Source organism: Callorhinus ursinus, unplaced genomic scaffold, assembly GCF_003265705.2.
Source record: "Callorhinus ursinus isolate GAN/ISIS: 27379988/994484 unplaced genomic scaffold, GSC_fseal_2.0 scaffold5, whole genome shotgun sequence".
Lineage (NCBI taxonomy): Eukaryota > Metazoa > Chordata > Mammalia > Carnivora > Otariidae > Callorhinus > Callorhinus ursinus.
The window spans coordinates 83,193,646-83,215,457 of record NW_027397067.1 but is presented as its reverse complement, the minus strand read 5'-3'; the positions used below and the strand labels follow the sequence as shown (position 1 = coordinate 83,215,457).

At 50.8% G+C, this 21,812-nt stretch overlaps 1 protein-coding gene across 7 annotated transcripts in view; it reads left to right on the top strand.

The window, feature by feature from the left end:
* ARHGAP39 (Rho GTPase activating protein 39) overlaps positions 1–21,812 on the top strand; it is a 104,615-nt gene that overhangs the window by 38,254 nt on the left and 44,549 nt on the right. For 6 of the 7 annotated variants that reach the window (XM_073893436.1, XM_073893437.1, XM_073893440.1 and 3 more), the window contains one exon: positions 16,351–16,515. In XM_073893436.1, the coding sequence (XP_073749537.1) occupies positions 16,436–16,515 (80 nt within the window). In that variant the 5' untranslated portion in view covers positions 16,351–16,435. Of the gene's footprint in view, positions 1–2,078; positions 2,162–16,350; positions 16,516–21,812 lie in introns of all 7 variants that reach the window. The other variant, XM_073893438.1, reaches the window with a different exon arrangement.

The following is a 21,812-nucleotide window of genomic DNA, read 5'->3' as shown; positions in this document are numbered from 1 at the left end:
AGTTACCAACAAAGTCAGAAGAAAACGCTGCAGAGGCACCAGACATCCAACACAGGGTGTGAGATCAGCCCCATCACCCTGAAATTCTAGAACACTGAGGACAAACAGAAGACTCTCGACGCTTTCAGAGAGAAACAGGTCACTTTAGGAATCAAGAATCAGGATGACTTTGGACTTCTTAGTAGCAATTCTGGAATTTAGAAGTCCAGGAAGTGCTGTTAAAAACCATGATGGAAGATGATTTCCAGTGAGGTGTTTTTTACCCATTGAAACTGTCAAAGGCCTCAGAATTTGCCCTAGTCTCCTTTCTCTGGAAATGACCAAGATTTTCTTTACCAAAACAAGGTAGTACGTAGGGAAAACTCATCCCTGGGGTGTGGACTAGCACTGTGTTGTGTGACAGCTAGGTCCTCTAAACCGTAGGCGGGGGCAGTTTGGTTAAAGATGGTGGTGCAGAGGGCTGACAGGCGTTCTGCACGGTGCATTGTGCGCCGAAGTATGGGTGAGACCTGAGGTGACCTGTGCCTGTTCTTACAGCCTCCTTTTTGCAAATTCTCTGATGTTGTTGCCATGCCTGCCATTTGGGAGCCTCCACATCATCTGCATCATGTGGGGACATGAGGAGCTAGCTGGGTGGGGCTGGGCTGCAGCTCCCTACCCGCTTCACTCAGTCTCCTCTTTCTTCCTAATGTGCCCCCACCCCCCACCCCTGCAGCCGTAATGGTGCATCCTTGCCCAGGTAATCTGGCTGGAGGTCCACCCTGTTTTCTTTGCATTTCCCAACCCTTTCCCATATTATTGCTAATTCTCCACTGAAACCAGCTGGCGCTTTTGCAGTTTGGGGTTGGTGTGGTGGGGGTGGGGAGACAGAAGGAACTTTGGTGAGCAGCCAGATGCTGGGAGAGATGGGAGAAAGGAGTCAGTGGTGGTGCTGTGGGTGCAGAATGAAAAGGGAACGGGGTAAGGACAGTGTCCATGAGGGGGGAGTGAGAGTGGATTTCTGGGAGCGGCTGGGGGCACTTGGATCTCCCTAGAAGGACTGGCCACCTTTTAAACGGAAGGTCGGAAAGCTTAGCTAAGCAGCAGGTAGAACAATTGTAATGTAGTCTGTCAGCCTGTCCTTAGGCTTTGCTGTTCCAGGAGAGGTGAGATCGCCCTGGTTGAGTGTGGCTAGCCTCCTGGATGCAGACTGGGGGGCCTCTGTGGCTCTTGTCTGGCTGCTTCTGTGGTGTGGCTCTTTGTGTGTGCTCTGTGGCGCTCACGGCAGCTCCATGTCTCTTGTCATTTGGGGGAAGTTCTCAGCTGCCATGTTTTCGGGTGTTGCTTCCGTCTTCTTGTGCACCTCCTGTTGGGACTGTGGTGTCTTTCCATGCGTCTCTGTTTCTCTTCAGCTTTCCCTTTCTCTCTGTGCTTCTGTGTGGATCCAGTGTGTGGCCTTTATTCCAGTGGACCAGGGCTGTCTCTGCTGTGTCCATCCACCATTAAACTGGCTAGTGGGGCCAGCCTCCGTTTCTGTATTTTCCAGCTCTCAAATTTGCCTTTGAGCCCTTCCTTTGGATTCCATTTCTTTGGTGAAATTCTAAATCTTGTCATCTATTTTCCTGAATCCATTAGTCAACCACAGTTACCTTAAAGCTCACGGCCTGCCCTGGGAGTCCCAACAGCACAGCAGCATGGCCCGGACAGGCTCCTGGTGCTCGGCTCCTGCTTGCCTCCACCCTCGATGCCCAGGCCCCCTTGAGCAGGCTCCCTTTCCCCGCCATGGTCTCCTTGGCTCTTGGCCCCTTGGCTTCTACCCGCACTGGAGCATTTTCTTGCCTTCAAATAGATTTCTTAACAAAAATTTTAGGGGCACCTGGGTGGCACTGTTGGTTGAGCATCCAACTCTTGGTTTTGGCTCAGGTCATGATCTCAGGGTCGTGAGATTGAGCCCCCTCCCCCCCCCGCCAAGTCGGGCTCCCCGCTCAGCAGGAAGTCTGCTTGGGATTCCCTCTCTCCCTCTTCGGCCCCCCCCAGCCCCCACATGCTCCCTCTCAAATAAATAGATCTTTGAAAAAAAATTTATTTTGCTTTTCTAGTTGTTCTCGGCAAGAGTTTCGGCCACTGAGTGCTCTTCCTTCGTTGGATAGAAGGATACCGGCATCTTAAAAACTGAACGCAGGTGACTCACCTCATTTAAAACCCTCATGATATTGTTTGTTTGGTCTCCTTAGAGTGTTGAGCAAGCTGTCTGGTTCATTATTCTGACAAAAATGGAAGTCTTCACTCTAAAAGCATTTCCAGTAGGTGCTGCAGGTTGGTCTCCTGTGTCGGAGCGAGAGCATGACTCCCTCTCCCACGGTGCTATCACCTGGCACAGCGCTCGGCTCAGTCTGGCCTTTCTGCTTCCAGGAAGTCACTTTCGCTTCTGTTACTGGGACTGGGCAGAAAGGAGCCTCTGATGGTCATGGTTGGTGAAATGTTTCTCGAGTTCATCAGCGGTTTTCTGGAACATCCAGCAAGTCCCTGGAAGGGACTCCCTCCAAGGCAGCAGAAGCCCCAAAGATCCCACTCATGCCAGAGGGTGTGGCCCCCAGACCCTGCCGCGCGCAGGGTCCTGTGCGGACTGCAGCGGGATCTGTTACCAGGGGCGGCCAGCCCCGTGTGCAGCTGCACAGGGCTCAAGTCCTCTTTTCTGCTTGCGTCCTTTCCCTAGTGTTCTTCGCTCCTGCTTTCTGTTGGGTAGATTAGAAGTTTTCTCTGGCGTTCGATTAACATTTTATCGTACACTGACTCTGAATCCTCCTAATAAGGAAGTCCACGGTCACGCAGCACCTCTGGTCTCTGTTTGGGCCTGAGAATGACTCTCATTCACTGAATCAACTGTCCCGGTTTTGACAGGATGTCATTTTGTCACTTTGAAGATGTTTTAGCCAGTGGTCAGTGTCTCCGAGTGCCTTCCTGCCCACCCCACCCCCACCCCGCTCAGGAACATCCTTCAGCAGTTGATGCTTGTGGGGCCTGTGGGTGGGCAGTCTTGCTGTTGTTTCTGTGTCTGAAAAGGACTTGATTTTACTCCCATTTCTGAATTGTGATTTAGCTGACCTGAGAACTTGATGCTGCTCATCGTTCTCTCAGTTCTGTGGGAACCTTCCCGCCACAGACGCAGGCCCATTGTGGCCACTCGCGAAATGCTCTGTTTCACCAAGTGAATTGCCTCTTTGCTGGGCTTTGTTCAGCTGCGTGGGTTTATCTGTTCATGGGAATTGGCAAACTTGGCATTCAGGAATGTCTGCTGGCCTTTCAGCCACAGGGATGGAGAAAGCACTAAGGGAGGTGGCAGGCTTATGTTCTAGAGCACAGACTCACGGAGCGGGACAGGGTCCCCTGTGCAGGCTGCTTGGTTCTGAGTGCTGTCCGGGTGGCCTCGCCAGGGGGACAGGCCAGGCGGAGGCAGGGCAGCGTCCTGGGAGGTGGCCCCTGTCTTTGGCATTTTCTGTCTGGATGAGAACCAGTGAATGGAGGGTGCTGTTTAGTGTCCCCAACCCGAGGGCGCCACTTAGTGGCTGTGGCTGTGGGAAGCCTCAGGATCCCCATCACTTCCATGGCCTCTGTCTTCTGCAGTCACCGTCCTCTCCACAACGTAGGCGTGTCGTTCCTGGAGAGGTTGGGGGCAGGGCCAGGTGCAGGGGTGCCCGAGGGAAGGAGGAGCAACGTGTGGGTTGGGTCCACCTTGCCCCTGGCCCTGCTGTCCCGTGTGTGGGGCCGCCCCATGGACGCCAGGCGGGGGTGCCTGAGCTGGGAGTGAGGAGTGTCGCTGGGCACCAGGAGCAGATTGCAGCTTCCTGGGGCTCATTCTCCAAACAGCCCCCAGCAGGAGCCGGCACAGAGCGTCTTCTGTTCCAGGGCCTGTGTGGGAAGTTGGAATCAAGAACTTCGTCGCCCACTCATGCCCGGAACTTTCCCCGCAGTATGGGGTGGAGAGGAGCGAGCAGCTGCCCTGGGGGGTGGGGGGATGGCTGGAGGCCTGCAGCGCGATTTGGGGCACCCCACAACACGGTGTGCGGGTGCCGGCATCTTGTCCTGTTCTGGGTCTGCCCCTGCCCACCAGCCGTCTAGCTGCCCACCCACAGCTCTAAGCATCTGCGCAGGCTTGTCTGTGGGGCAAGGACTGAGCAGCACCTGACTCCTGAGGTGGAGGGGAGGGCATCCGAGCCCCACGTGGCTAAGGGTCCACAGGGGGCGGATGTGCGTGCCGCTGCCCAGAACTCAGCCAAGGACACCTGCTGTCCCATCACCGTGGGTCTTTTGCACATACTCCCCGTCCCCGCCATGCTGGTGCTCTTCCAGAGGTGAGGCTGCAAGGCCCCGAGTAGGAGGAGGACTCAGTCGTCCAGGCTGCGGGGGGCAGCTGGCAACACAGGCCTCGCTGGCACCGTCAGTGAGCACCAGGCACCATTTCTCTGCATGGAGAGCATGTCACCCAGACTGCGACGGCCCCGTCTGGCTCCCGGGACGGGCTGAGCAGGGGCAGCCGTCTGCAGAGGGGAGAGAGCTGGCTTTCCATCTGTACTTTTACCATCTGTACTGCCCAGGGGCCTTGTTGAGAGGTGCGCCTGCTCTGACGTTCTCAAGGTCATGGACCTGCTGCAGGTGGGGGGTGCCTCAGGGCAGCACGCGGGGAGCTCACACGTAGGACTAGGGCAGCACCCTGACCCAGGGCTGGGAGTCCCCTTTTCCAGCTGCCCCTACGTACTCCTGAATGCACATGAGTAAGTTGTGAAGTGAGCTCTCTCCTAAGGCCCTACAGAGTCTCCAAGCGGAGGAGGGGGGCAGGGCTGGTGGGGTTGGGCCCTGGCTGCCCCCCGGTGCACAGGCCAAATGTCGCCCCAGGAAGCAGCAGGGGTCTGCAACTGCACAGGTGTCAGGACTTTCTGAGGAATGCTGCTGTGACCACTAATAGAAACAAAAGCATTCTGTTCTGTTGGAAATACTATTTTAAAAATAAGTGCAGATGACAAAAGCATAAAACTAGAGAAATGGAACACACAAAAGCAGGTGGAGAAACTGCCTGCGTGAGAAGACATTTTCTTATGGCGCCGCTGCGAGGTGAGGCCCCCTTCGGGTCTGGGACCCGGCGCAGCGATGTCCATGCACGCAGAAGGCCAGGTGGCTGGCTGCCCTTCTCTGTTTGCAGTTGTCCTACAGTATTTGTAGGGTTTTATTTCCCGCATGGCTCCTCCGTTTTCTCGGGGTCTGTGGTCTGAGGCGAGCCTGGCCTCCCAAGGTCGGCCCTGCTGGCTGGTGTGCGTCCAGTAGGCGCTATGCCCAGCAAGGAGCCCAACGCGGGGCCTGAACTCACGGCCCTGAGACCGAGACCTGAGCTGAGACCAGGAGTCAGATGCGTACCCCACTGAGCCACCCAGGCACCCCTTAGTTTAGTGTATTTTTAAACAATTGAGATTTAAGTAATAAGAAAAACATCTTCTACATCCTCCATCCTGGTGCTGTCCCCGAGCTGCCAGGAGGGCAGTGAGGCTGTTGGGTGGAGTCTCCCACCACCTGGTGGCCGGTGGCCGCCCCAGATCGTGGACTCTGGAGTGATGACCGTGGGACCCAGAGCTACCACCCCATTTGTCACAAAGCCCTCTCACATCTGCCCTCATTCCTCTCAGAGCCCAGTGGGGTCATCTGTGCGCATGGAGGGCTTGAGGAGCAAGCAGGACCCGGGCGTCAGGCTGTGGTCACAGACCAGCTTCTCTGCTCTGACCACTGGCACGTGTATGCGTGATACGCATTTTGTTCTCTCTAAACGGTCCTCCAGGGGCCCCAGTGCAGTTTTGTTGGTGAGACAAGCCCAGGATGGCAAGGACTGCAGGGGCAGGAGTGTCCATGTGTCCTGCCTGCCAGTCACGTGGCCTCCCACGGCCAGGAGCCAAGTGCTGTCCCCTGGGAGGCAGCTTTCCAAGTACTTAGCAGCACCCTCAGAGACCCATTCTGTGTTGCAGCCAAGTGGCTCCAAACAAGTGTCCTTTCTGTGTGGGCTGCAGTCCGACATCCTTTCCCAGAAAAGCTGGAAGAGCTGGTCCTGACCCACCAGTTGATGCCATGACTGGCAGGTCGGGTCACGGTTTCTTAGCAGTGACGGTGCGGCCCCTCCGTTGGTGGGGGTTGATGAGAAGAGCTGTGCAGGAGGCGCGAGCGGGAAATGCCGGCCTGTGCTGGTCACTGTGTGGAGAATGGGTTGTGCCTCCAGCCTGGAGCCAAGCTCTCAGAACATGAACTGAGACGCGCTCATTGTTCAGAATTTGGAAAACTTCTTAAAAACAGCATTGAGAAGGGAACTCGGGCCTTCTGAAGACAATGGCTGACTGAAGACTTGTTTATCCTACTTCCCTCCCTGAAACCCTCTGAAATGAACAAAAAGAATGAAAGATAGAGAACCAGATCTAATCTACAATGAATCCAAGCAAGAGCCATAGCCGGAGGAGGATGTTGCCAGACGGGCAAGAGGAGCGAAAGCCAAAGCTCTCATCAGCTCACAGCTCGTCCTTCACAAAGAGGATTTGAGGGACACCATTGCCGGCATTGACCTGACAGAACAGGGGCCATGGTTTGGTGGGCCGTGGGGGGAACCCCATGTGGAAGCACATGCCGAGGGAGGTGAGCTGGCGCAGACACAGGTGTTCGGCTGGCATTTTCTGCAAGATCCAGAGTCTTCAGGGGTGAAGTGGGGAAGAAGAGGGCACATTGCAACTCACCGTGGGGCTGCTGACCACTCGTGGCTCCTTGGGTCTTGTTTCCCACCGACTGTGGACCAAGGACAGACCTCGGCTCCCCTGGACCTTGGCTGCCAGTGAAGTAGCCCCACAGGCACACGCTATTGCCCTGAGCCCTGAAGGAGTGCAGGCAGGCCTTCCGTGTGCTTATGCAGCCCACCCACAGCACCAGGCACAATGGAGGCCCCACTGGCCACTCAGAAACCTTCAGGAGACTCTCCTTTTAGACCACAGGGAAGAAACTTCTGGTAGGGGCTGCTGCTGTGTGGTACGTGACCAAAAGGGTGGCCAGCCTGAGCAGAGCGCTGAGAGGAGGTGGCCCCAAGGCCGTCTTGGGAACCCTGCATTTGTAGGGTCTCAACACAGACAGCCCTAGTAGGCAAGGGTGCAGATCTCTCTGCTTTCAGTTTGAGTTGGATTTCTGTCACTTGCAAACAAAAAATGTCCTAATACCAGAAACTCATTTCCAGGGCAGAGCCTGTAAAAAAAAATTGGAAATAGAGCATTCTGGAATGACACACCTGGCTTGAGGCTCTTCCTTTCCTTGTTTAAAGATGAGCAATAATCAGGAAACAACACGGACCTTTATGTAGAGACTAAGGAAAGGAAGAAAGGAAGGAACGAGCACAGTTAAATTGTGGGTGAAGAAAACAAAGATTAGCAGATAGAAAGTTTAGACAATATTTTCTGTATACTAAAAAATTGAAAGCTTAAGATACATAAAAAGAAAAGAGCTCAAAGACAAGACAAGATAGCAGGACGGGAAGTGGGCTGGCAGACCTGAGCAAGGAAATTAAAGACAACCCATCACCAACACGACGGCCCCATTAGCAACAACAGCAGATGATGGGTTGGACTCTGCTAAAGAAGAATTCGTCCTCCAGAGGACAGGCTGCGTGGAAAGATTGGGCTGCACAGAGAGAACTAAACAGAAAAGTGGTCAGAGAGAAGGTGCCTGTGCCAGAAGGCCGCGGGGAGGCTCCGTGTGGGGAGTCCCAAGGAGAGATGGCATCCAGGGTACACAGGACAAGCGAGGCAAGGCCTCCTGGGAGGAAGGGAAGGCCGGCTTTGTACCTGGAGAGGGCACATCACATTTCTGGACAAAGTGGATGTGAAATGACCAGCGGCAGAAGAGGACCTGGTGAATGAACGGAGTCCATTGTCCCGCCTGCCTCGTCCTCTGCTCTGGAAGGCAGTGCAGCAAAGGCAGCAAGGTGAGGGGTGAAGAAATGCTCTCCGAGACTTTGTTCTGAGCCAGCTTGGCTTCAGGATGGATGCCCACCTGGCGGAGGTGTGTCTGCCTTCCAGCTTTGGCAGGCAGTCCTGTACCTGGAGGCAGAGTATCTACCCAGACTTCTTTTGCAGGGGAGATTTGTCCATTTTCCCCACTTATTTGGTCATTTATTTATATCAGTCTGGACTTAATGGATATTTATTTTATACTTTGGGTTATCATCTAATAGGAATGCCCCCCCCCCACATTGCTCCAGCTTTGGTCATTGAGAGCTCTGTCAGCCCTTTGACAGACTCCATCATTGTGGGCTTTTTGTTTTAGCTCTTTGTTCTTTATGCCTCAGTGGGATACTACAGACTCATCTTGTCCTTTTCCTGCCCCAGTGATTTCAGCCATTCTCCAAGGGTTCCTGGATCCTTTTATTGGAGAATGCTGTTAGAGCCAAGAGCTGGGCACTGGGTATGATCCTTGCTCTGGGCTGTTGTTGCTTCTGGGTCCTCTCAGCTGACAGAGCCAGGAAATCTGTGTGTGTGCGCACACTGACTTGTGTGTGCACGCTGACCTGAGTACGCATGTGTGTACACAACACACATCTCACCAGGCATCGCTGTCTGTGCGTATATACTGACCAGTGATCATGTGAGTGCACACACACACAGCTCTCTCCACACATAGCCGGTGTGCATACTGACCTGATGCACACGCACACAGCAGAGATCTCTCCAGGTATAGCTGTCTGTGTGTGCACACTGACCTGTCTGTGGTTACACCCCCCACACACACATGCACAGATCTCTCCTAGTGTAGCTATCTGTATGTGTTTTACACTGAACATGAGTTCTGCCTCTTGTCTCCCCTAATTCATCACCACATGGGTCATCCCAACCTCCTCTTCATGCTTTTGCTGAAATATTCAGTTCCCATGTACACATGTAGTGGTATCAACATTGGAGACCCATACTCCTGGGAAGTGACTTTACCAACTAGAGATAATGCCTATATGCAGTTCCTTTTCTATGAATCTTATATCCTAGCTTTTATTTCTAAAGTTACTCAGGTCAGGGGTGCCTGGGTGGCTTAGTCAGTTGAGCATCCGACTCCTGTTTTCAGCTCATGTCATGATCTCAGGGTCGTGGGATCAGCCTCCACGACAGGCTCCACACTCAGTGGGGAGTCTGCTTGAAGATTCTCTCCCTCTGCCCCTCCCCCCACTTATGTGTGCTCTCTCTCAAATAAATAAATCTTAAAAAAAAAATAAAGTTATTCAGGTCAGCATCTTTCCCTCCACTCCCTCCTTTGCAATACAGGTAGATTGTTTTGTCCTATGCTGCAGTGCGTCTTGAGAACCCTTGACCTGCTAAATTATTTTCTTTTAAACATGCATACATTAAAGTTCACTCTTTTTGCTGTAAATTTCCATGGCTTTGACAAATGCATAGTATCAGATATCCATAATGGCAGTACCATACTGAATAGTTTCACCACCCTAAAAAAATCCCCTGTGGCCACCCATTCAACTTTCCTCCCTCCCTGAATCACTGGTAGCCACAGTCTTTGTACCATTATTATAGTTTTGTGTTTCCAGGACTATCATATATATTTGGAATCCTGCATTGCATAGTCTAGAACAAACATTTTAAGTCCTTAGTTATACAGTATGCCAAGATAAATTCCAAGTGATTAAGGAGTGTGTTTATTCAGTAAATGTTTGATTACTCTGTGTCAAGGATGCAGTGGTTAACAAAACAAATACCTCTGCCCTCATGTTGCTTACCCTCTAGTGAGAGAGGGAAATTAAATATAACAGTTGTAATGCTTTATTTGTGTAATCATGCAATAAGCAAAAGTATTTGGACTTCCTCCTGTTCACAAGATGGAGTAACAGTGATCATATTTACCCTCTCATAAGGAACTAATAAAAAGCTGGACAATAATAATGAAACCCTGGTTTTCTAAATTTGGGGTATGAGATGACAAAGTACACTGATTCCTGTTAGATGAGAGTTAAACAGGGTGAGTCCATGATGTCCCAGCTCCCTGCATGTGGGGAGTTTCCAGGTTGTGTTGCAGGGATGCAGGGTCTGGCAGAGCCCCTGAGTTTAGGAGATGGAGCTTAGAGTCTGGGTTGGCCAGGGTGATGGGGTTTGCAGGGGAGAGCAGCAGAATAGAATGCTGCAAGCAGGGACTTGTGGGTGGGACAGTACCATTAGTTTCCTACAGAGTGCTGGTCAGCACGTGGGTGTGAAGAAGCTATCAGAGACAGGGAGAATCCTGCAGAAGTGTTAGAGGGAATGGTGCTCAGAACTCTTAAGAACACTGCGAGGGGTGCCATGTCGTGAGGCTGAGCAAACCTTCATAATTCACGGGGCACTGGGTGGACTACTCAGTGGTGAGTAATTAGCTATAAAATAACTACTGCTCTGGTGTGCCTACCCAATGCTAGAAGCAAGAACCAAAGGTTTCACACAGTTTCCAAGTAACCATGTCCCAAGACAAAGCTCCAGAATACTTAGAGGAATTCAAACATTATTATAATATATTGCATGTGTTCAAAAAGCTAAAGGAAAAACACTGAACACATTGAGAGACATGGTAAAGAGAGTGAACTGCAAAAAGACCCAAATTAAACTTACAGAGTTGAAACTAAAATGAGGGTGTTGATACCTGGGTGGCTCAGTCAGTTAAGCGTCTTGTGTTTGGCTCAGGTCATGATCCCAGGGTCCTGGGATCAAGTCCCACATCGGGCTCCATGCGCAGCAGGGAGCCTGCTTCTCCCTCTGCTGCTCCCCCTGCTTGTGTGCCCGCTCTCTTTCCCCCTGACAAATAAATAAAATCTTAAAAAAAAAAAAAAAGAAACTGAAATGTCTGAATGCAAAATATACTGGCTGGGATCAACAGCAGATTAGACACTGCAGAAGAAAAGCTCAGTGAACTTGAAGACAGAGCAGTAAGAACTATCCAAACTGAAACAAGGAGAGGAAAAGTACTCTTAAATAAACAGAAGAGCAGGACTGAGCTGTGGGACACCTGGCAGAGACTAGTACTTGTATAATTGTAGTTCCCAATGGGAAGGAAAGGGTGCAGAAAAACTGTCTGAATCAATAATGACTGAAGTGCTTTCCATTTTGATGAAAACTATAAACCTAAACAATCTTAACAAACCCTAAACACAAGAAACACAGATACAGTTACACAAGGTACATCATAATCAAATTGCTCAAAACCAGTAATGAAGAGAAAACTCTTAAAAGCAGCCAGAAAAACAAGACTTATTATATACAGAGGAGCAACGTCGCAGATGATGGCAGATTTCTCTTTGTTAAGTGTGGGTGAGGAGGCTGGGAGCAGCCAGCCTGGAACTCTGTACCAGGGTAAATACACTGTGAAATGAAGCTATCTCAGGTGTACAGAAGCTGAAAGAATTCATCACCAGCAGACCTTCAATGCAAGCAATGTGGCAGGAACTGCAGTAAAGGCTTCAGGCTGCAGAGAAATGAAACCATGTGGAAATCTGGATCTATCCAAAAGAATGAAGACCCTTGGAAATGGCAGACACATGGCTAAATATAGATACATATATACTGTCTTATTACTTAAATCTCTAAAAGATAATTATTTAAATAAAAGTAGTAAGTGGGGGATGGTTATAACATATATAGAGTAAAATATATGACAAGAATGGCACGAGGCCCAGGATAGGAGAAATGGCAAACTCATGTACTTGAAGTGGTATGATTTCCCTTGAAGGCAGATTATGATAAATATGGACACGACACTATAAACCCTAAAACATCTACTAAAATAGCAAAACAATAAATTACATTCAGCTGATAAATTAACAGTCAAGATAAAATTGAATCACATAAAATAATCCAAAAGGAGGCAAAAAAGAGGAAAGGGGGAACAAAGAACAGATGGGACAGACTTTAAAAAGTAACAAAATGGTGGATTTCAACCTCACCATGTCAACAGTCACAAATCTAGGTGGTTTAAACACCCAATTAAAAGGCAGAAGTTGGGGTGCCTTGGAGGCTCAGTCGGTTGAGTCCAAGTCTTGATTTTGGCTCAGTTACTGATCTCAGGGTCATGAGATCAAGCCCTACGTTGGGCTCCGCAGTCAGCAGGGAGTCTGCTTGAGATTCTCTCCCACTGCACCTCCCCCCACTCGCGTGCGCGCGCTCTCTCTCAAGTAAACGTTATAAAAGGCAGAATTTGTCAGCATGAAAAAGCAGTACCCAAATATATGCTGGCTACAAGAAACCCACTTTAAATACAAAGACACAAATAGGTTAAAAGTAAAAGGAAGGCAAAAGATGTACAATTCTTTTTTTATATAATTTTTTAAAAGATTTTATTTATTCATTTGACAGAGATAGATACAGTGAGAGAGGGAACACAAGCAGGGGGGAGTGGGAGAAGGAGAAGCAGGCTTCCCGCAGAGCGGGGAGCCCGATGTGGGGCTTGATCCCAGGACCCCAGGATCATGACCTGAGCCGAAGGCAGATGCTTAACGACTGAGCCACCCAGGCGCCCCAAAAAGATGTACAATTCTAACACTAATGGAAAGAAGGCAGAGTTGCTGTAATAATACCAAATATACTGATTTCAGAGAAGATATTTCATAATGATAAAGTGGTTACTTCACCAAGAAGACAACATAAAGTTTCTTCACCTAATAGCGGAGCTACAAAACACATGAAAGAAAAACTGAAACTGCAAAGAGAACTGCAAAGAGAAACGGACAAATCTGCAATTCTAGTTGCTGCTGTCGGTATCCTTTTCTTAGTAATTGGACAACTAGGTAAACAGAAAATTAGTATTGGCACAATTAGCCCACCTGACCTGGTTGGCGTTCGCAGAGCACGCCACCCAACAGCATGCTTTTCCAATGCATTTGAAATGTTTACCAAGGTAAATCATTTGTCTGCATCATAAGTTTTTCTGACAAAAATGGAATTAGGTTAGAAACCAATAAAAATATTGGCAAAGTAAATCACATACTTCCTTATAATCCATTAGTCAAAGGACAAATCAAAAGGGAAATTGGAAAGCTTTTGCATTGGATGAAATTGAAAACAGTCAAAATTTACGGGATGCCAGAGAAGCTGTGCTCAGAGTTAGACTTTACAACACTAAATGCCTGACTCAGAATGAAATTTTAAAAAGTTGCAAAACACTCAATTCCTACCTTAAACTAAAAAAAGGAGCACAAAATAAATCCAGCAGACTGAAAGAAAGGAAATAATTTGGACCAAAGTGGAAATTAAAGCAGAAAAGACAAAACTGATGAAGCCAAACCTTTTTTTTTTTTTACAAGATCAGTAAAATTGACAAACTTCTGGCCAGCCAGATAAGGTGAAAGAGTGAAAAGAGCATAAATTACCAATATCAGGAACGAAACAGGTGGCATCACTACCTATTATTCTGATCTTAAAAGGGTAATAAGAGAATGGCGTAAAAGCTTTGTGTCAATAAATCGGACAACTTGCATGAAATGGACAAATTCCTTGAAAGAGAAAACCACTAAAGGTGACTCAAGAAGGAGTTTTAAGACCTGTTTAGCTCTGTATCTACCAAACAAGTTAAAATTATAATTAAAAACCTTCCCACAAAGAAGCCTGCTTCTCCCTCTCCCTCTCCCCCCGCTTGTGTTCCCTCTCTCGCTGTGTCTCGCTCTGTCAAATAAATAAAATTTTTTAAAAAAAAGAAAAAAAACCTTCCCACAAAGAAAACTACGTGTCCAGATGGCCCAGCAGTAGTATTCTGCCGAACATTGAGGAACAGATAACAGCAAGTCTACACAAACTTCCAGAAAAGTGAGAGGATTCATTTTGTTATACTAGTATTCTCCCGATAGCAAAACCAGACAAAGATGGTACAGGAAGAAATTGATAAAGCAATGCAAAGGAGCTAGAATAATTAAAACAATTTCAGAAATGAGCAAAGTTGGGAGAACATAGCACTGTCTGATTTCAGACCCAGGGCCTTTGGAGTCAGAGACATGGTGTCTGTCCCAGATTGGAGAGGGCTTCCTGGAGGGAATGATGCAAGGTTCGACTCGGGAGCACAGAGGACCAGTGAGATGCCGCAGAGGTGCCCGCTGTGCCTTCTGCTCTGGACCCGCCTGGAAGGCTGGGACGAGGACTGAAGGGGTGCACAACTGGAGGTGGTTGGTTTGAGTTGCTTTCAGATTATGGTAGATAATTTTTAGTTTTTCAAAATTTTACTAACGTTGCTGGGTATTAGATGTTGAGGCCATATAAGAAGGTCCCCTGTTTTCACTCCGAGAGACAAGGACTTAGAAATACTTGAGTTTCTTTCTTTTCTTTTTTTTTTTTCTTAATGGTATTCCCAATAGTTTTAAGTATTTAAATAAAAGTTCTATGGATATTCAAGTGGCAGAAAGGAGAAGGCTGGGAGCATCTCCTCCAGCTCATGAGCCAAGCATGGTCAGGTTGACCTCTGGCGTCACCATCTCTCTGAGCCTTGGAGAAAGTGTGTGATTGGCCTGCAGTCTCCCCCCGCCACCTTGGGCCCCTGGCCAGCTGTGCCCTACCTGGGGCTTTGATCTGTTTATTTCCCCTTGACTAGTATATTTGGGATCTGTGGGTCAGTCTCTGCTGGGGAGGGTCCTGTCTTGGTACCAGCTGGGTTGGGGACAGTGTCCCCAGTGACTCTCTTGCTCCTCATTTCTGCAGGCTTTCTCCTGAAGAAACGCATGTGTATAGAAAAGTGTGAACGGGGCGCCTGGGTAGCTCAGTTGGTTGAGCGTCTGCCTTCGCTCAGGTCATGATCCCGGGGTCCTGGGATGGAGCCTTGAGTCGGGCTCCCTGCTCAGCTGGGAGTCTGCTTCTCCCTTTGCCTCTGCCCCTCCCCCTGCTTGTGCTCTCTCTCTCTCTCTCTCTCTCTCTTTCTCTCTCTGACAAATAAATCTTTAAAAAAAAAAAAAAAGCGTGAGAGCTTGGGCATGAAGCTCCTGAGCTTTCATAAACCACTTGCATAAATGGCGCCAAGCTGAACCCCGAATGGCACTGCCCCCTTGGGCCCCTCCCCTCAGTACCTGGCCTGGAGGCTTCTGATTTCTGACAGCAGAGGCTGACTGCCTGATTGTGAACTTCATGTGCATCCGACTGTGTTTGGCCTCGGACTCTCACCCTCTGGTGAGAGACTCTTGCGTGAGCTTGGGTGGTCCATTCTGCCATGATGAACGTTGGGCAGCTTCCCATGTGGGCTGTTGTGACCAGGGCTGTGGGGAACACTGCGTGCAGGTCTCTGCCAGCCTTAATCACTGTCAGAGGAAGCCCTCCGTGGGGGCCGGGGTATGTGCGGCTTTTATCAAGTACTTCCTACTGTGGTCCTGAGCGGGTTAACCCATCTCCCAAAGCCCTGATGAGCCTCCATGCCCTTTTCAGCACATGGTGGGTTTTCTTTCCCATTTTAGCCATTTTGGTCAGGGTAATTAAAATATAATTAGCCATTATGCTCTGCATTGCATAACATTTCCCTGATGACTAAAGAGGTTGAGCATGTTTCCATGTGTTTATTAGCCACGTAAATACTGGTTTTTTTGTAAAGTGTGTTTTCAAGTCTTTTCTCCATTTTTCTACTGGATTCTCTGCCTTTTTCTAGGAATTTTATGAGTCCTGGGCATAGTCCTGGGCTACCTTTGTCGGATGAGATAAGTGTCATGTTCTCTAGAACAGATTATTTCCCATTCTGGACTTGCCTTTTTACTCAGTGGTGTCTTGATAAACAGGGGCTCTTGATTTTATTATGGTCAATTTATTTTTCTTTGTGGTCAGTGGTTTTTTGTGTGGTTAAGATACCTGAACCTACTGTAAGACTACAAACATTTTCTTCTACATTTTTTCTAAAAGCCTAGTTGTCTTACTCTTCAGACGTTCGTCTAGATGTTCACCTAGAGCAGAGTTCTGTGGGCTGGCTGAGGCAGGTCAGGGTCGTCTTTTCCCACAAGTACATCCAGTCAGCACAGCACCACGTTTGAAAAGTCCACTCGTTGCCACAGAGCAGGTGGCCTGGGTGTGAGCTGGTGACCTGGGAACGTGCCCTCATCCGGGCCCCGCCGTGCTCCTGGTGCCCGTTGCCACGGCAGCGCCAGGTGTGTGGGGCCATCCCCCTCAGAGAGCTGAGGACACTGTGTGTGAGAGGTGGCGGGCCGCTCGCCCAGGGCCAGCTGGTGAGGGGCGTGGTGCTGTCCGTGGGCTGGGGCTCAGGGGCCCAGGGAGCACAGAGACTGTGCTGGGGCCTGGGTGTTCCTTGTTCTCACCAGCGCACGGGGCTGTACTACAGAAGATGTTTTCCGAGTGTCTGTGCTTAGAGATGTTTGCTCTCTCACAGGGCATTGCCTTCCTGACTGACACTGGAGGGAGAGTCCCGATGAGCCGCTGACATCTGTCCACTGGGTCCTCAGGAAAAGACTGCAATGTCCCAGACACGGGATTATGACTGTGAGAGCCATGACGCTGGTGTGCAAGAGCCCCGGATTTCAGGATCAAGCACGAGGTAAGGAGAGGCGTCTGTGTGGCTGAGTTAGCAGAGGACTGGCTGCCTCCCTTTCAGAGAAGGAATGGCAGCTTGTTCATCACCTGTGGGCTGGGGGTGAGTCGTTGTCCCTCCTGCACCCCGCAGGACTGGCAGCTTTCAGGCCTGATCTATGCTTGCTTCTGAATTGGATGTCATGCCCTCCCGTGGAAGCCCCATCCCCAGGTGTGGCCCCACTTCCTGCCACAGATGCGCCACAGAGGAGGGGCTTCTCCTCGTGCAGGTGGCCTCGGGTACCCTGCAGGCCTCGGATACCACGTGGACCCAACTCCACGTGCCTGCTCTGGGCATCAGTCCACAGCAAGGCAGGCGGCCATAGTTCATTTTTATTTTTCATATTTTTAGCTCTGCTTGGAAATAATTCCATATTTACAGGAGACTTGCAAGAGCAGAACCATTGCGCTGAACACTTGTGTCCCCTTGCCCTGATTCACTCTCGTGGCCTCTGTGTGTACCTCCCCTCCCTTCACACAGGGCTGTCTCTCCCAGTCTCCAGGGGCTTGCCCAGGAGAGACGTCTCTGTGAATACATCTGGGCGGGGGCAAGTCTCCTGTCTCCTCTGCCCCTCCGTCCTGCTTCAGCCGCCGGCTCCTGTCAGCCTTCCCCTCGTCTCCCGGCCCTCCTGCACATGCTCACCCCGCCCAGCTCACCGCTCTTGCATGCTCCTTCCCACAGCCATCCTCTCTCTGCCTTTTGCAATATTGACACTCTTTAAGGCAATAGTGGCCCTTTTTATTTTTACTATTTTTTTATTTTTTAACAATTTTATTTATTTGACAGAGAGAGTCACAGCGAGAGAGGGAACACAAGTGGGGGAGAGGCAGAGGGAGGGGCAGACTCCCTGCTAAGCAGGGAGCCCGACGCAGGGCTCGATCACAGGACCCTGGGATCATGACCTGAACCGAAGGCAGACACTCCACCCACTGAGCCACCCAGGCGCCCCAATAGTGACCCTTTTATAAATGGAGAACTTGGTTTGGATTTGAGGATTTCTTAGCAGAATGCTGCACAGTGGTGTCTTACCCTTCTCAAAGTCTCCCCTCTGCAGGTGCATGTCCACCTACCTGCTCTTCACTGGTTTGGGTGTTCTGCTTGTTTCTGACACAGTCTGGTGTTTCCTGGGATATGTGCGGAGCACCGACTTCCCAACTACAGCATCCCTTCCGAACCTACCAGTCGGCACACAGCACCCCACAGGAACTAGAGCCCCCTTCTCCCTGCTCATGCTTGCATCTGTTCCTTCTCAGTGCATACTCATAAATACCTTTCTGCTTTACATGGTTTGTAGTTAATTCCTGCTCTTAATTACTTTGGTGCTGGCATTGTCCCAGATTGGGCCGGTGAGGTTCCTTCCCGTGTGCCCATGACTCTTGGATGCCCGTTCCTTCTGGTTCCAGGCGTTTCTTGTGCTGCAGCCTCACTTGGAGGCAGCTGTTTCTCTAAGCAGCCCTGGTCCCCACCTCCCCCGCCCCCTGGGGAAGACAGGCATTGGAGGGCCTGTCCGGGGGCTCGGCATGCTTGTGGCTCTGACATTGTTTGACTCTTGGCCCTGTAAGCAGGCTAGAAAAGGCGTGCACGAGTGTGCACGTGACCACGCACCTGTACCCATTACACATGCTGAGTTCATACCAGTGTCTTCAACTCCAGCCCATTCCCAGCAGGCCTGCACTTCCTTCCCCTGTTCCACAGCCTTACCCTCTTTTGTTCAGAGAGACCCTGCCCGCAAGAGCATTGGCGCATTTACTCGTTTGCTCATCTGATAACATACCCAAAAATGGTTTCAGAGTTGCTTCATCCATTCCGTTACAAAAATGTATATATAATGCTAAAAAACGTTCAGGATTTCCTTGGCCCCCATGTGCCATGTGCACTCTGCTCGAGAACGGGAGTGTGGAGTCTAGACCCACTCTCACTTGGCGTGGCTCCTTCTCCCCTTTGTGTGGGTCATGCTGGTCACTGACATACAGTAGGGTCATCTGTTCCATTCATTCTCCCTTGCCTTACTGACTTCATTTGTTTTTAAACATGTCGACCCTTAACATGCTTCCAAAAGACACAGTTAAATCAGGTACATTCAGACCTCTGTGCCCCCACACGCCTCTTGCAGGTAGCTTTTCTGGCCTCCCTCCTGTGTTTGTTTGTGAGGGTCCCCTCAGAGACCACCCTCCTTGACAGCCATAGTATTCGGCCAGTCTCGTGTTGGATGTTTGGTAGTTTCCAGTATTGTCCAGTCACAAGGATGCTATAGCGGAAAGCCTGTGCTTTGTGATTTTGTGTTGTTGGAGGTGTGTCTTCAGGTAAATTCAGGCGAGGGGCCGCAGGGTTGTAGGTGTTGGCCGCCACGTCCCCTCCACGGAGCCCTGTGTGCTGTGCCCAGCTGCCCACAGCCTCCCTTGGACAGCACTTGGGGCGGGGGCCACGGCTCTCAGTACAGCTTGGGTTTTATGTCTGATGCCAGGATTCATGGGACATTTCTTTTTCCCATTTTTCTATAGTACTTTTGTGGGGTTTTTTGCTCAAATTTGTATATGAAGCATATGAGCCTCTTATCTGTAATATATATTGCAAATATTTAATGTTTTCACCAAATGTGTCCCAAAGAACAAAATCTTTTTTACTTTACACTTTATTGATCTTTTCTTTTAGTGCATCTGGATTTTTAGTCGCCATCAGAAAATCTTCCCATTCATTGTGGTTGTGGGGAAAGACAAAGTTTCCTCGCTGTGCTGGTTCAGTTTGGCTCTTGTGCGTAGAGGAGTTCATTCTTATGTACAGTGTGGATCTGCCTTTTTTGCTCTCCAGATGCCATCCAGTTGTCTAGCACCTTTACCCTACTCTGCAGTGTCTGTCCTGGTTTCGTAAGTCGCTGGGTCTGCTTCTGCCCTTCAGTTGGCCCCGTTGCCCTCGGTACACGTTCTGCATGTCCTGGCCTGGCCACATTCTGACTTAACTGAGGCTGCGTGGGTCTGCTGCTTTCTGGCCCACTCACCTCACAGCCGACTTCCTGTGGTTTGCGTACCTCCTGGGGCACAGTCAGCACCTGGCAGAACACATGGCAGCCAGTTCTGCCTCCCACAAGCGCCCGTGCCACCGGGGCCCCGGTTGTCTTCTTACACACAGGGCCCTGGAGGCCCATGGCAGCTGTCGGGCTGATCTCTGGCAGGGTGGATGCCAGGCCCTGCCTGCCCCGGCCCCGCGGGCCTGCTCCCCCAGAGTTTTCGTGTTGGCTGGTGGCCGGTCTGCGGCTTCAGCATCTGCACCTGACGCCCGGGGAGCCTGGGTCTGTGTGTTCTTGTCCCCCCTCACTTTTCTTCCTCTGGGAATAATCTCTCATCCTTTTCTCTGTGAATCATTTGCCTTTTTTTTTTAAGATGTTATTTATTTATTAGAGAGAGAGAACGAGCATGAGCAGGGGCAGCGGCAGAGGGAGAGGGAGAAGTGGGCTCCTGCTGAGCTGAAGGCAGACACTTCACCGACTCAGCTGCCCAGGTGCCCTGTTTGGTTGGTTTTTGATGAATAAACATTTTAAATTCCAACATAGTCTGTCTCACTGCTCTTCTCTGCGTTCATGTCTTTTCTGTCTGATTTAATAATAACCTTTTTCCTGACTGAGGTCCTGAAGCTCTTCTAGGTGTTTTAAGGTTTGAATTGGTGGGTATCTAACTGGACAGTTTTCTGTAGAGACAGTGGACCTGGGTTGTGAATGCCACCTTTCCTCCAAGGGGGAGCTCTGTGAGGGGCTTTCTTTTTTTCTGTCCCTGCGTCTGTGTGCACAGCAGAGCATACCGCCTGCCTTGGCTTCCTGGCAGGCCTTCATTCGCCCCCTCCCGCCCTTTGCAGAATGCCGTGGCTCTTCTGTATAAATGGTAGTTAGTCTGTCCCCTACCCAGAAGACACACCCCATTGGGATGCTGACTGGCAGTGTATCCAGACCACAGGCTCATTTGGGGGGAAGTGCCAGCTGTGGTGTGTGCAGCTCCTGGCGGCAGCCCATCCTTCACCTGTGAAGATCGAGTGCTCTGCCAGAAGTGTTCCCAGGACCAGGTTCTTGCTGCTGTCCTTCATGTTTCTCGTCCCTGTTTTCTCCTGTCCCTTAATGCTCCCGATGTCCTCGGTGCTCAAGTGCTGGTCCTGCCAGGTGTGGGAAGTGGTGTCATGGTTGAGTCTCATCCGTCCAGTCACTTCTCTGTTCCCGTTGGGGGTGTGACCGCGCACCGAGGCGTGAGGGGCATCAGGCTCTGCTGTTGCTCTGAGGAAAGACTGGCTGCCCTGGTGATGGCTGCTAAGCCCCCCAGGCTCACGCACCAGTCTCCCCACGGGGCTGTGTCCACCCGGCACTTCACCTTCTGGTGGCTCCGACACGGTGAGAGAGGAGCTGCTGGGGCCGATGCCATGGGCAGGCTCGGGAAAGCACACGTGCAGGTGTCCTGGCGCTCTGGGTTTTGACGAGGCAGTTTACCCGGGTATCCCTTGGACCAAGGCCTAGAGGGGAAGACCGTGTGAGGGAGGGCATGCGCGCCTCTCCCTGTGCCCATGGTACGCAGGCGGCCAAGCAGACTCAGGCTGAACCTGCCGGCCCGGAAGTATGATCAGACATCGTGGTGGATCCAGTGGTGTCTGCCCAGTGCCTAGGGCAGAGCAGATGAGGCCCAGGGGTTGTGGAGCCTGTGCTGTTCCCTCTGGTGTGCTTGAGTAGGTGTGAGGTTCAGGTTTCCTGAAACAGAAATGCCCACTGTGTGCATAGTGGCACCTGGATGTGGGCAGGGCGGCGTGCTTGCTGCCTTCACCTTGCCAGGTGGTGCTTGTGGCCCCACCTGGGCTCCACACATGTACCCCGTTCCCTCCGTGAGGGATGACCGAGCTCCGGCCCCAGTTCAAGAGCTGGGGCACAACACTGAGCAGGGCCCCTGGTCGGGGAGAGCAAAGGTGTTTGCCCTTCAGGCAGGGTTTATGGGCAGGGGACGGCTCAGCACCCTGTGGCCCTCGGGGCAGTGAGAGGACAGGAGGGCACAGCAGGCTCAGCCGTTTCTTTCTGGGGGGCTCTGGGGGCTCTCCAGCCCATCCCATGGTTTTGCTCTTAGGCCGCTGCCTGCATTGATGAATCCATGTAGCAGTGAGAGAGGGTTTGGTGCCTGCCGCGGTCTGCGACTTGGGGGTCTTCGTGGCCACCCTGGCTATCTGTAGGAGCCGGAGAATGACAAGACAGCAGCTGCACAAAGGGTGTTGTTCAGGAAACACAGCGGCCAATCAGACGACGG